Source organism: Cibotium barometz, chromosome 49 (genome assembly GCF_041138505.1).
Source record: "Cibotium barometz isolate CiBa-2024 chromosome 49, ASM4113850v1, whole genome shotgun sequence".
In the NCBI taxonomy this organism is placed as follows: domain Eukaryota; kingdom Viridiplantae; phylum Streptophyta; class Polypodiopsida; order Cyatheales; family Cibotiaceae; genus Cibotium; species Cibotium barometz.
The window spans coordinates 41358766-41371453 of NC_141094.1; the positions used below are offsets into that span (position 1 = coordinate 41358766).

The following is a 12688-nucleotide window of genomic DNA, read 5'->3' on the forward strand; positions in this document are numbered from 1 at the left end:
AATAATGACCTTTAAAGAAAGGCTCAATTTTGAAAAAAATAGTAGGGTGGCCTCCCTTGGCAAGTAAATAGAGGTTTAATATTTGGGGTTGCCCTTCACCCTTTCATGTAATTACTTGAAAAAATAAGTGTGCACCTTTCGTATAATTATGTGAAAAAAATAATGTGTTTAGCCTGCAATGTTTTGCGCACTACATGCAAAGTGTTGCGCACTAGAAGAAGAGGATACTGAAAGAAATGCCATTTCAAACTTGCACCTTGAGGGTGTGGTGGCAAGGGGTTAGGATTTTTGCATTTAGGCACCTGTTAACCAACCCACCACAATGGTAGTGAGTTAAGTCATCGCTTTTGCGAAATGATACTTTTAGAAACCTACAAACCATGTAGCGAAGTGATATCTTACAAACCTAGAGTGTACTTAGTAAGTTACTACTAGCCACCAGCTGTTTGCCGATGAAGGTGTGGGAAAGGTTAATATTTAGGTTGATGGCTATGACCCGGCAACCTCTCCTTATTAGAAATCCACGCAACCACCACCACCACCACTTGCTTCGTCTACCCATGGGGCCACTTGTGAAGACCAGCATAAAAGCCTTCGAAAAGGGAATCCCTTACGACGATTAACGAGGCTTTATCAGGATAATGTAATTCAAAATCAGGCAATGATTATGGGCTAGATTTGTTAGTGCATAGTTTATAGCTTTCCTTTGTCATTTAACCAGTTTTCGTAGTCAATGCCGGATGGAGTGAGTTTGTTCCAACGCTTGGACGTATTGGGGCGCAACCAGTCATACAGTACGTACTACGTAGTCCACACACATTACACGTGCCTTGTGGAGAGGGAAAGATAGAGAGAGGTGGAGGAGTCCGAACTCCCAAGGCAACAAGCATAGCACACCAAAAGAAGAGAGATGCGGAGAGAGAAACTAGAGAGTAGAGATTGAGAGCATGTGTCTAGTGAGAAGTATACACACATCAAAGTCGGAAGCCTGTCGTCGAGAGAGATTAAGGCTTTTAGCCGTTGAGGCAAAAGTCTAGAGAGAGGTGAGAGAAAGATAAAATCACAAAAAATAGATGTCTACTCTGGGAACAATGATCTAGAGGGAGAGTGCGTGATAGAGAAGCTACATGTAAAATGACAGATCTAGTCAGGGCTGCTTAACCTTCAATCAAAAATTATAGAGAATTTTTTAAAATAGTGAGTGGCTTTTTTTTCAACCGTATTTTTGAGAGGCTTTCGGTTTTGATGCCTTTGAAGGCTTCAAGATTTCACTAATCGTAGGAAAGGGGAGGCAGCCATAGACATTAGCCCATAGAGATGTATATACCATAGACATTAGCCCATAGAGATGTATATAGTCTAGAGAGAGACACGTTTAGAGAGAGAAGAGTCCAACTTACCCAACATATTCCATAGTCTTGATCTATAGCCAGGGAATAGTTTCTGTAGTTTTCTAACAAACCACTTTGCATTTTCCCCTCTCCCTCTCTCTCTCACACAATCCCCTCTCTCTCCTCCCTCCCTCGAAGAGAGAGAAAGAGAGAGAGAGAGACACACACACACACAAATCCTCTCTTGCGCGCGCGCTCTCACACGCACACAAAATGATGTCGCTCTCCCCCCCCTCTCTCTGTCTCTCTCTCTCACACACAAAATCGTCCCTCCCCCTCACTCTCTCTAGACTCACACACACAAAATCATGTTCCTCTCGCACACACTCTCGTTGCAAATTTGCATCTTGCTTTTAGTCTAGCACCACAAGCTACCGTCCTGGAGCCGAACGCTCCTTTAATTACTATTCCCACCATTTTAGCTTTCCCAAATACTGTCCCCTCCTCAAAATCACTGCACCGATTACTGTGCCCCTTCTGCTCTTTTTCTGATCTCCATTTGCTGTCTCCAGATAAGCAAAACGGTACGAGATACTCCTCTCATGCACGAACAGGTCTTGCTTGCCAATCCATAAGGATCATATACCTATTATAATGGGTCACTAGCAAGCAGAATCCTCAGTCTCTGTCATCGATGAGGTTTTGGCATTTGCTAATATTAGCTTCTAGAACAGAATTAAGTGAGTAGAGAGTCAGATTCAGAAGACTCGATTAAGCTTAAGAAGGCATTAATACTAGAGATCACGGCTAAGTATATATTTGCAGGTGAGAATCTTGATGGACCGCTATGAGCTTCTCAAAGACATAGGAGCAGGCAATTTCGGTGTTGCTCGCTTGATGCGAGACAAGAAGACCAAGGAGCTTGTGGCCATCAAATACATAGAAAGGGGTGATAAGGTTGGATTGATCTTCTTAATCTTGGTACTAATCAGTCACTAATTAATCATCTTTAAGTTAACCCTGGCTTTGTTGCTCCACTATCACAGATCGACCAGAATGTTCAAAGGGAAATCATTAACCACCGATCCCTTCGTCACCCCAACATTGTGCGATTCAAAGAGGTAACCAAGCCGGGCACTTAGATTAATGATCCTCTAATTAACTCAAGAAGCTGGGCACTTCTAATTAACTCAAGAATCTGGGCACTTCTAATTAACTCAAGGTAGCACTTTAATAGATCATATTGTTGGATTGTTGCTATTCACGGATCATATTATTGGATTGTTCATATGCTAGGTTTGCTTGACCAACACTCATTTGGCCATAGTGATGGAGTATGCAGCCGGTGGAGAGTTGTTTGAACGCATCTGCAATGTTGGCCGATTCAGTGAGGATGAGGTAATCTTGATTAAGAGATAATCTAACGGTTTGATGCTGCAGTAACTTAATAACCATTGGTTTAGAAGGCTTGCTAACACGATTAATTATTTGGATCCAATCCAGGCTCGGTTTTTCTTCCAGCAGTTAATATCGGGAGTGAGCTACTGCCACGCCATGGTAAATAATGCTTATTAGATGTGGAGTGGCGAGTAAGAAATAATAAATTGATTATTACCATAACCCATCCGCATGGTTATCAGCAAATTTGCCATCGAGACTTGAAGCTGGAAAACACTTTGCTAGATGGAAGCCCTGCGCCGCGGCTGAAGATTTGCGATTTCGGCTACTCTAAGGTCTTGTGAATTGAAATTTATAATTATGAAAAGTGCACACCTTATCCTAAACCTTAGGTGGTTTCTTCTCATTTGGGTGGTGGTGGGCGTCGTTGCAGTCTGCTGTGTTGCATTCACAACCCAAGTCTACCGTCGGAACGCCCGCCTACATCGCTCCGGAAGTGTTGTCGAGACAAGGGTACGATGGCAAGGTAAGCGAAAAATTAAAAAGATAACTAGGTAATGCAATGGAGGGGTCTTCATCAGTAGGGGACAGGATTTAATCCTCAAGGGGGACGGTGATGATTGGCACGCCATGTGTGGAAACAAACTTTAGACTGGAAGTTTGTGCACGGCATGCCTTGTATTGGTTCGAAGAGCTCCTTCATAGGCACAGCCCCTAACCATTGAATGTTACTAGCTATGTTAAATGCCCTTTAGTCCTTTGTAACAAATAAATAGTCAAGCATTTATCATTTATCTGGAAGCCCCTAACCATTGAATGTTACTAGCTCTGTTAAATGCCATTTAGTCCTTTGTAAATAAATAGTCAAGCATTTATCATTTATCTTCAAGTGGCATGGACAATTAGGTTTGGGGTTATTGCCCATCCCTTATTGTAACATTTTGGGCCCACATTCACACAAAGGACATTGCTTTTAGCTTAGGAAGGGCTTTACACACTATGCCCCCGGCAACTCACGTGCTATAGTAAATGCATCTGCTCTCCCCATTGTGTCTTTTAAGGCAATATTTCTCGTCTATGGTTTGCTTCCATCGCTCAACATTCCCAAGCTTGTAATAAGCACCCAATACCCTTTTGGGGCAATCTTGCTCGTCTACAGTTTCTTTCCCGTCATCGAACATTCCCAAGTTTGTAAGCAATCGAATACCCTTCTTCCAACGATTAGGCCTACCCCTAGTGGTAAATGGCTCATGGCTGGGCTTTTTAGCCAACAACCGTAGTTTAGATGGTGTTAGCTGTTGCAAAAACTACTTTTTTACCTTGCACCTTACCTCCTTGTGTGGGTGGCCTTGACATGACATTGTTTGTCTATACTCCTTGTGAAATTCTTCCATGAGGACATGCTAGGGTTCCTTGCATTTGTTCCCATGAGGACATTCTAGGGTTCCCTTGCATCTTGCCTCCATGTGTAGGTATCCTGGACATGGCATTGTTGGCTTGTACGCCCTGCAAAATTCTTCCAAGAGGACATCCTAGGGATCCTTGGATGTGCTTGACACTAGCCTTAATGAATGTGTTATGAAGTCTAGGCTCTAGTATAACATGGGTGCATGAGTTAGGAATGGAAGAACAATTGAGATTGATGTAAGCCATGGATGGATGGTGACATGATGGTTCCATCTCATAGTTTTTAAACGATAATTATCAAAAGGTTCATCTAAACAAAGTTATTTGAGCATCAACTCTAGGGAAGGCAAAAACAAATGTTAGCACTTTCAACACGACCACCCCTTATGGGCAAAGCCCTAAAAGTGCTTCTTAGATACTTGAGGGAGAGGGTTTAATCTATCCATACCCTATGTATTGACATTTTGCATATGGGATCATTTTTCCCCCTTTATACACATGGCATATGTAATGACATCTTGCATATGGGATTTTTTTTCCTCCTTTGTACACATGGCATATGAGGGTTGATGAGGGCACTACCCCCTCCTTCCCACCAAAATGGACGAAATCCAATTTGGATACACTCTACACACCCTGTGTGGGGAGCTTTTGGGCGATGCGAGAGGATTTAAGGGAATTTTCAAGTTATATAGGAAAGTTCAAAGGCCTTTGTCCTCTACATGGGAGGTATGCATGTAATTTCACACGAGGAGTCAGAATGGCCTGTGGTAGCTCTAGGGATGCACGATACTGTTGTATTTGACCTCTCTATCACAGAGGTCATTGGCTAGCCATACAAGGCATCTTCATATTGTTTTCCTCCATGCATAGTAGGTTTTTGTAGGCGGTTCTTGTTTTACCATGGGGATGAAGTAGTAGCGGCTCTAGCACCCTTCAAAGTGTGCTTTTCCAAGTTATTAGTTTGTCTCGTAATGTTAAGTGTAAGTTTGAGGGGGTGTTCTCACTTAAATAGGGGTCCTTTGTACTATTATATATATAATAGTACTTTAAGGATGTAACTCAAAATAAAATATACGATATCTACGGGACATACATACATACATACATGTGTGTATGTATGTATGTATGTGTGTATATATATATGTCTTGTATATCGTACATTCTCTTTCAAGTACGAAGAGCTTTGTGTGAATATATGCTCTTATATGTGTGTGTGTGTGTGTGTGTGTGTGTGTGGAGTGCGTGTGAGCATATCTTGATACAGAGTTCTACACCCACTATTGGGCATTGATGACGTTAGTGGGGATGTCGTAGTATCTAGTCCATACTATGCACAATAGAGTTGATAGTTATATAGTCTTGTGGGTTGACTACCATGAGTATATAACATGCACGTTCCTAAAAGGTGAATTTGGGCATGTTCCTGGATTCATTTAGGTATATTCTCTTTCAAGTAACATCTTCGGAGTATTATTAGCATTTAAAATATGGAAACTCTAAAATGAAAATAAATGTTAGCTCTAATTGAGATATTAATCTATGTTTTTTTCCAACCCCGAAAGGAGAAGGAAAGGCACAAATTAGTATTCATGAATTGAAGAAAGGTGGGTGGATGCATGCCTTGATCTGAGAAATTAGGGCCTACTTCTAGACTATGAATGGTTTTTGAGAAGGGATCGTTATAAAATTTTAATATTAGAAAAGATGGCGAATGAAAGATGGGCTTGCACTTGCCTATGCCTAGGTTAGAAGAGATTTTTGTTTTATCCCATTCAATGTAAATGGGATGTTCATTTGTAGAGGCAATGGGCTGAGTGGGTACAAAGGTCGTGGTGGATAGCAACACACTTGTTCTCCTTGAATCTTATGCTTTTGAGGGTGTGTACACAAGCCCTGTGCTGTCTAGGGAGAGTCTTGCAAAGTGCGGGATCTGTTTTGAAGATGCTTGAGGTGCAACATTGGGAAGGAAACACTCCTTCATGCTTTATGGGAATGCCCTGCGGTTAAAGTTTTTTGGGTGAAGTTTTTTTTTTTGGTCTCTGAGGACTTTTTGCCCTTTAAGGTGGGCTGGAGAACAACGCTTATTGGACTATCAAGAAGTATCCCTGAACTTGTGAGGGGCCCATGGAACATTGCTCAGGTGATGGTGCTGAAGCAAATTTGGGCTACTAGATGTCCTGCTGTAGGAATGGGTGCTTTAGAGACAGCCTTCACGGATTTTGGTATACTTTTTGATTCGGTGGTGTTGGCAATTAAATCCCGTAAATGTAACCCGGCATTAGTTGTAATCCTATCTAGAAACATTCTACAAGTGGTTTGATGCTCCCTTGCCTTTCGGCCGCGCAGCTAATGCATTTTTCTCTTTTTTTCTTTCTTTCATTTAAACTCGCATTAAAAAAAAAATCGTTGTTTTATTTCGAGGTACTAATAAATCAAATTTATTAATTGCCTTTGTGGGCCTATTTCTTCTTTAAGAGGTGTTCACACTAGGGCAATGGAATTTGTCTCGGGACCAAGGGCTCAAGAGAGGGGCGTTCACACTAGGGCCGAGACGCTGTTCACGGGACACGCTGTGGTTGAGCTGATGTGGATTGACAGCTCACGACAGGAAATCTTCCGTTAGCAGCCAATGAGAAACTATCGCTTGCTAGCTGTGGCCAGAGATTTGGCGTGTGTTTCCACAACCTTTCACACGTATGCAAAGCACTTCCCGCCATAGTCACGCTAGTCTGAATACAAGCATCCGCGGGATGATATGCGTACTTTTTTCCCTGTTCATGCACTATTTTACCCACACTTTCCACCGCGCAGTGTGGGCCCTAGGTAATGTCTTTACAAAAAGGCCGACAGAAGTCTTCAAAATTCGGCCCTCTCCTCTCATGCTCATGTTTGTGTTTTAACCCTTTCCCCTTTAGTATTTTCCAGGTAAGCCCACTAGATGCACGCGTGAACAGGCCTAGGGCATTTCCATGAGCGTGTGAAGTAGGCCTTAAGTTGGTAGGTGTGAGGCCCATTAAGGAAACACAATGTGTGTGTTCAAGGGAAAGCTATTTTTGTGCCCAAGAAAAGAATATTGACGTTTTGATTCTTATGTGGTTTTAGACGGCAGATGTATGGTCATGTGGTGTGACTCTGTACGTGATGCTGGCGGGTGCTTATCCCTTCGAAGATGCAGATGACCCTAAAAACATTCGGAAGACAATTGGGGTGAGCACATGAATCATTAGTTCACAAAATCAACAAAATATTATATATATATATATATAGCACTATCCGTGTTCCGTTTTTTCATAATGTATGCTAATTATTAAATGCAAATTAACTATATTTGAATCGCACTATCCATGTTCCATTTTTTCATCATGTATGTGCTATTTATTAAATGCAGCGCATCATGAACGTCCAATATTCCATTCCAAGCTACGTTAAGATTTCACCGGAATGCCGGCATTTGCTTTCTCGCATTTTGGTTGCCAACCCCGCAAAGGTAAACCTAAGCTGTATGGATGATGTCTGGTTACTTCAAAATTTATATATATATATTTAGTGTATTTGTATGTTTAATGAGCAGCGCATAAACATATCCGAGATCATGCGCCACCCTTGGTTCTTGAGGAATCTGCCAAGAGATTTGGTCCTTGGATCAGACCCCAACTACGATAAGGGAGATCCTGACCATCCGTTGCAGAGCATAGATGAGGTGATGCGCATAGTGAATGAAGCGAGGACAAAGCCAGCGGTCCAAGTTCAGGAGCAAGAGCAAACCGCTGAAGAGGAGGTGATGGTGGATGCCTTGGACGAGATGGAGTACTTTGATGTAGAAAGCAGTGGAGAATTTGATTACACCAATATGAGATGAACCCTCCTCACTCAACAGCTTGCTTGTAATATCTACACTCACCTTTAAAAAGTTGTACTAGTATTTAACTAGACGGGTTGGCTACTTTTCCTTGAGAGCCTTTTTGTTACATATTTCATTTCCCTACCAGCAATTAACGCATTTTTCGATGTTTTATGCAATGTAAAATGGCGACCACATAATTCTCAAAAGGACATTCGTATGTCTCTAGTACGTAATCAATATTTCGTTGGCAATTCTGTACCCGATAAGGTTCATCCAATACACAAGGAACTTTTGTTCATTCTCTCTCTCAGTAGATAAATCCCTAAATATAAATGAACATATCTATGAAAAGTGCAAATTAAGAAAGGCTAACTAAGAAATATAGTACATAAAATTTTTAGAATTTTTATTTTTTACTTACATATGAAAATTTTATTTATATAGATAAATTTTCTTACACTAAGTAATCTATGCACCAAATTTTTTAGTTAGTCTATCTAAGAAAGTGTTCCATTCTCCCTAGTTTGCACATTCCTTGTCCTTCTTTGTACCTAAAAGAAATTATATGGTAAATACATTATATTCTTATGTAGGGACTTAAAAGCTTATTATCACATGTTGCTCCTTGTTTATGCTAAGAGTAGAGTAGCATATCTCGAGCTGTGCAACTATGATCTCCTCTCAACCTTAGCCTAGCTACACTAGCAGTTCGACACACATCAACAAGGACCTTATCATTTTCACCCTCTTGATATTGGCTCTTTACATATTCCTTCTGGTTTGTGCTTCCCTCATTGAACTTGGAATAGGTTCCATGCATTGGTGACATGGTTTTCTATGGGCTCATACTGACAGCTTCCACATGCACATAATTGGATTTCGTTACCTCCATCTTCCACCCATGGCTCTACAGTTCTAACAGCTAGGTCATAAGAAGTGTTGTAAACTAGCTTAAACCTTGAGGAGGTACATTGGATTTGTGGATAGTATATGATCAGTCCTTGCCTTACCGTGATAATGCTATGATTTGATTTTATCAATGCATAGTTAATACTGTCCAAAACATAGTCATACACGAACATGTGAGTACTGTGGCCCATCCTAAGGATGTGTATGGTCTATGGCCATGGGCCATGCAAGTGCGACTAAGGTTAAGTAGAAGGCCACTTAGGTCAGATGGAAGATAGCTATATAAATTATAACAAAAACCATTAATCCTTCTTAAAGAACCAATGCCTTCTTACTTATAAATGTGTGTGTATTTTAAAAGTTTAGTACTTCACTACTTTAAAGTACTTCACCAGTTTAAGTACTTGACCAGTTTAAAGTACTTTAAAGTGCTTGCGATATAAACATTAGGCCTAGGAAACCACCAAGCACTCTGAAAAGTGCTTGTGAAGCTCTGAAAAGCACTTCACGTACTTGAGAACATCTGCAGTGCTTACCTGCAATGACTGCACGTCCTTCTTTAGCTGCACCACATCTTCATTCACACCAACTCTGGAAAGCAATCTGCGAACCACACTTATTTCTGCCTCCATCTTCAACACCTCTGCTTCATTAGGGTTTGCCATTCTCTTCATTTCTGCCAATTGTGCGCATAGTTGCTCAAGCTCGCTATGTAGTCCGCGAAACGTAGAAAACAATCCTTCAGTGTTGTGCAGCCACATGTCCCTCTTCTTTTGTAGTTCACCCTTGACCTGAGCAAGGTTTTCTTTCTCTGCATCTGCCCTGGCATCGACTTTTTTGTGAACCCCTCTACCAACTCCATGTAGAGGAGGTTGTTAGTCCCATTGTAGGGCCTTGTCATTGTTGTCAACATTGTATGTATAGATGTTGCACCATCTAAGAGTGACGGTTCTCCGCATGGCCCGTAATCCGCTCGAAATTTGTTTAGCTTTCATTGAAGCCCTCCTTTCTGCATTTTGCAGTTCTCCAAGACATTTCCACCAAATTTTGCCCACACAATACGGTGCTTGGCTACATCAGCTGAAGCTTCTGCACATTTCTCATAGGCAAAGCCCCGTGCAAACTTTACTATCAGCTCACCATTAGAAGGGGCTGCTTGATAAACCTTTTGGTAGAGGAGTTGGCACTCATCAAGTAGTTCTGACTTGGCCATGTTAACGTATATCTTCATCTTCTTTTGGTAGCAAGTCCTGAAAACTCACAACCACTACTCTTCAGGGAGGTTGTCATCTATCAAATCCTTGGGCAGCTTGCCCTCAAGACTAAGCCCATACTTTGCATGGAGTTCCTTCGCCGAATGACAAAACTTTGTTAACTTTGGGTATGCATGATCATGAACATGACCTGGAAAGACAAATGCAATCTACTACTTTAGGTGAACATCTTAATCCATAAAACAGGAGGGCACATAGAACTGGAAGCTTAAAGGGTGCTCACCTTTCATGGAATATTTTGTAGTGTGGCAGGTGATGGTTTTGTTTCCGGAGATGCACTTGGTTCTCCTACCAACGGACTTTCGAGGGGGAGTGTTCCCAGCTGATGTTTGTTCTTCTCCAGTCTTGGCCACAGACTTATGAGGAGTCACATTCATCATGCTGCTTCTGCGGGGCCTGTGTGTGACGGGGAAGGTGGTAGTTTTGTTTTCACAGATGCGCTTGGTTCTCCTCCCCACACGGACTTTTGAGGGCGGAGTCTTCCCAGCTACTGCAGTGTTGTCTTCTCTAGTCTTGGCCATAGATTTTCAAGGAGTCATCTTCATCCTGCTGGCTGATTGTGTGTTGATGGGAGGAAGGTGGTGAGAACGAACCAGAAAGATGCCTGTGCTTCACTTGAAAAAGAAGGAATGTGGCAGGAAGGAATGTGAGGAGGGGAAGGAATGTGAGGGAGCTCTTGGCTCCTTTTCCTCTCCGACTGCTCTAAACCACAGAATGGGGTGAGCCACTAATCGTTTCTGCCAATCTGCATGCATGAAGACCCCACTCCCAATCATAACTGCCCCGACTCCTCGTCACACCATCATGCACACTTAAATGTGTCCTTATTATTGGCATTTAAAAAACCAAATGCACTTGAAATTCCCTCCAAAGTTGCACAAGTGGTACCACCAAAAAAGAAAAATAGTGGTACCACCAATACGTTCTTTGACTCTTATACAAATGAGAATATTGTTGCAATGTTTAGTAGGTTTTTTGAGAAACTAAGGACTAACTAGGCATTCACCTTCCCACATGTAATGTTTAGTAGGTTTTCTAAGAAACTGAGGACTAGCCCGTTGAGAAGAAGTGATTGCGGTTGTGCAATGCTACATTGATGGGTGATGGGTGAGTTGTGGAACACCTCGATTAAGAGGGGGTGTTGAGAGATGTAATCGCGCTATTGTGTGTATGTGGGAAAGCACCCTAGAGGTGCAAGATATTGTGGCAAGATAAGAATGCCACATGTAATATTGCATGGTGTATTAGTGTTGACCAAAAGAGTGGAAAAGGAGTTGCCACATGGATGATGATGTGTAAAGTGGGATAAGGCTAGAAAGCCTAAATCATTGTATGGTTTACTTGAGATATGCAATAGAATTGAGTGTTAAGTGTGCAATCTCTCTCTCTCTCTCTCTCTCTCTCTATCTCTCTCTCTCTTATGGAGTTCTTAGTGTGGTATAATCCACCTTAATTATGTTACTTAATCGATATCTTTCACCATGATCAATCCCATTTTAGGATTGTTTAACATGGTATCAGAGATTGGGTGGGCTCTTGGTCATGGTGAATACTTATGTATAGTTTCTTGGTTATGTGTGTGTTTGATTAAGCATTTCATTATGTATTAGCATTTTGATTAAGGAAAAAAATCATGCACACTCATATTATCATTTGGATTTGCATTTGTGAGGATTTGAGAGAGATTTGGAGCTGCCATTCTCAAGTTTAAGAGGATATTTGCAAACAAGGAGGCTGCATAGAAGCTACCCAGAGTTGCAAATGGGAGTTTTGCAACATGGAAAGCCTATTCATCATCAAAGAAGCTGACAATGGAGATTTCAGCAAGTATGAAGGCTATGAAGTCTTTGGTGTCATCAAGGGGAAGCTGCCAAGGAGATTTGTAAAGGTATTTTAGTGTTTTTACCTTCAATTTGGTGTTTGAGCATGGAAGAATGCTCGTATTTGAAAAGGGTTGCCATGTTGAGATTTGTGAATCCTATGGTTCTTTGCACTTGGGGAAAGAGCATGTGTGGAGGTGCATGCTTGTCAAGATGATGGCAAGTGAGATGGTGGACTCAATGGAGTTCACATGTGTGTGCATCAAGAAGATGTACTTGTGGATGTTGCTCAAGGAGATGAGCAAGTGGTGGAAGTTGTGGGAACTTTCAATATGTGTATGCACCTATGGTTTCTCAATGGGAGAAACTTGACAAAGCACCCTTGAGTGGTTGCATGCACAAAGGAGGAGCATGCATATTTGTGGAGCTCATGTCCATATTGATGGTCATTTTGTGAACCTCATGCAAGAGGTTATGGAGGCAAATCATTGTAGCTAAATGGAGCTACATATGTACACAAGGTACTTGGGTGTCGAGTGGGTAGAGACCTAACACAGCCAAGGCTCAAAAGGAAGCTTTGCATCAAGTGTACCAAAGGAGAGGCTGCACGAACAGTCCAAAGGATCTCAGAGGGATTTTGTAAGATGAGGGGCTCAAGAAGAAAAAAATAGTAAAAGACTGTAAAAAAAATGCATAAGCAAC

At 41.6% G+C, this 12688-nt stretch overlaps 1 protein-coding gene across 2 annotated transcripts; it reads left to right on the forward strand.

Moving 5' to 3' along the window:
- The first annotated feature begins 1221 nt into the window (after positions 1-1221).
- LOC147610598 (serine/threonine-protein kinase SRK2A-like) lies at positions 1222-8152 on the forward strand. Of its 2 annotated transcripts, none has more exons than XM_086786040.1 (10): positions 1222-1915; positions 2157-2288; positions 2378-2452; positions 2628-2729; positions 2835-2888; positions 2972-3064; positions 3163-3255; positions 7242-7346; positions 7528-7626; positions 7711-8152. In XM_086786040.1, the coding sequence occupies exons 2-10, from the start codon at positions 2169-2171 to the stop codon at positions 7996-7998; spliced, it is 1029 nt and encodes a 342-aa protein (XP_086642166.1). In that variant the 5' UTR covers positions 1222-1915; positions 2157-2168; the 3' UTR covers positions 7999-8152. The 2 variants fall into 2 exon arrangements, with proteins under 2 accessions (XP_086642166.1, XP_086642167.1); XM_086786041.1 differs by having other exon boundaries at positions 1906-2071.
- The last annotated feature ends 4536 nt before the right edge of the window (positions 8153-12688 follow it).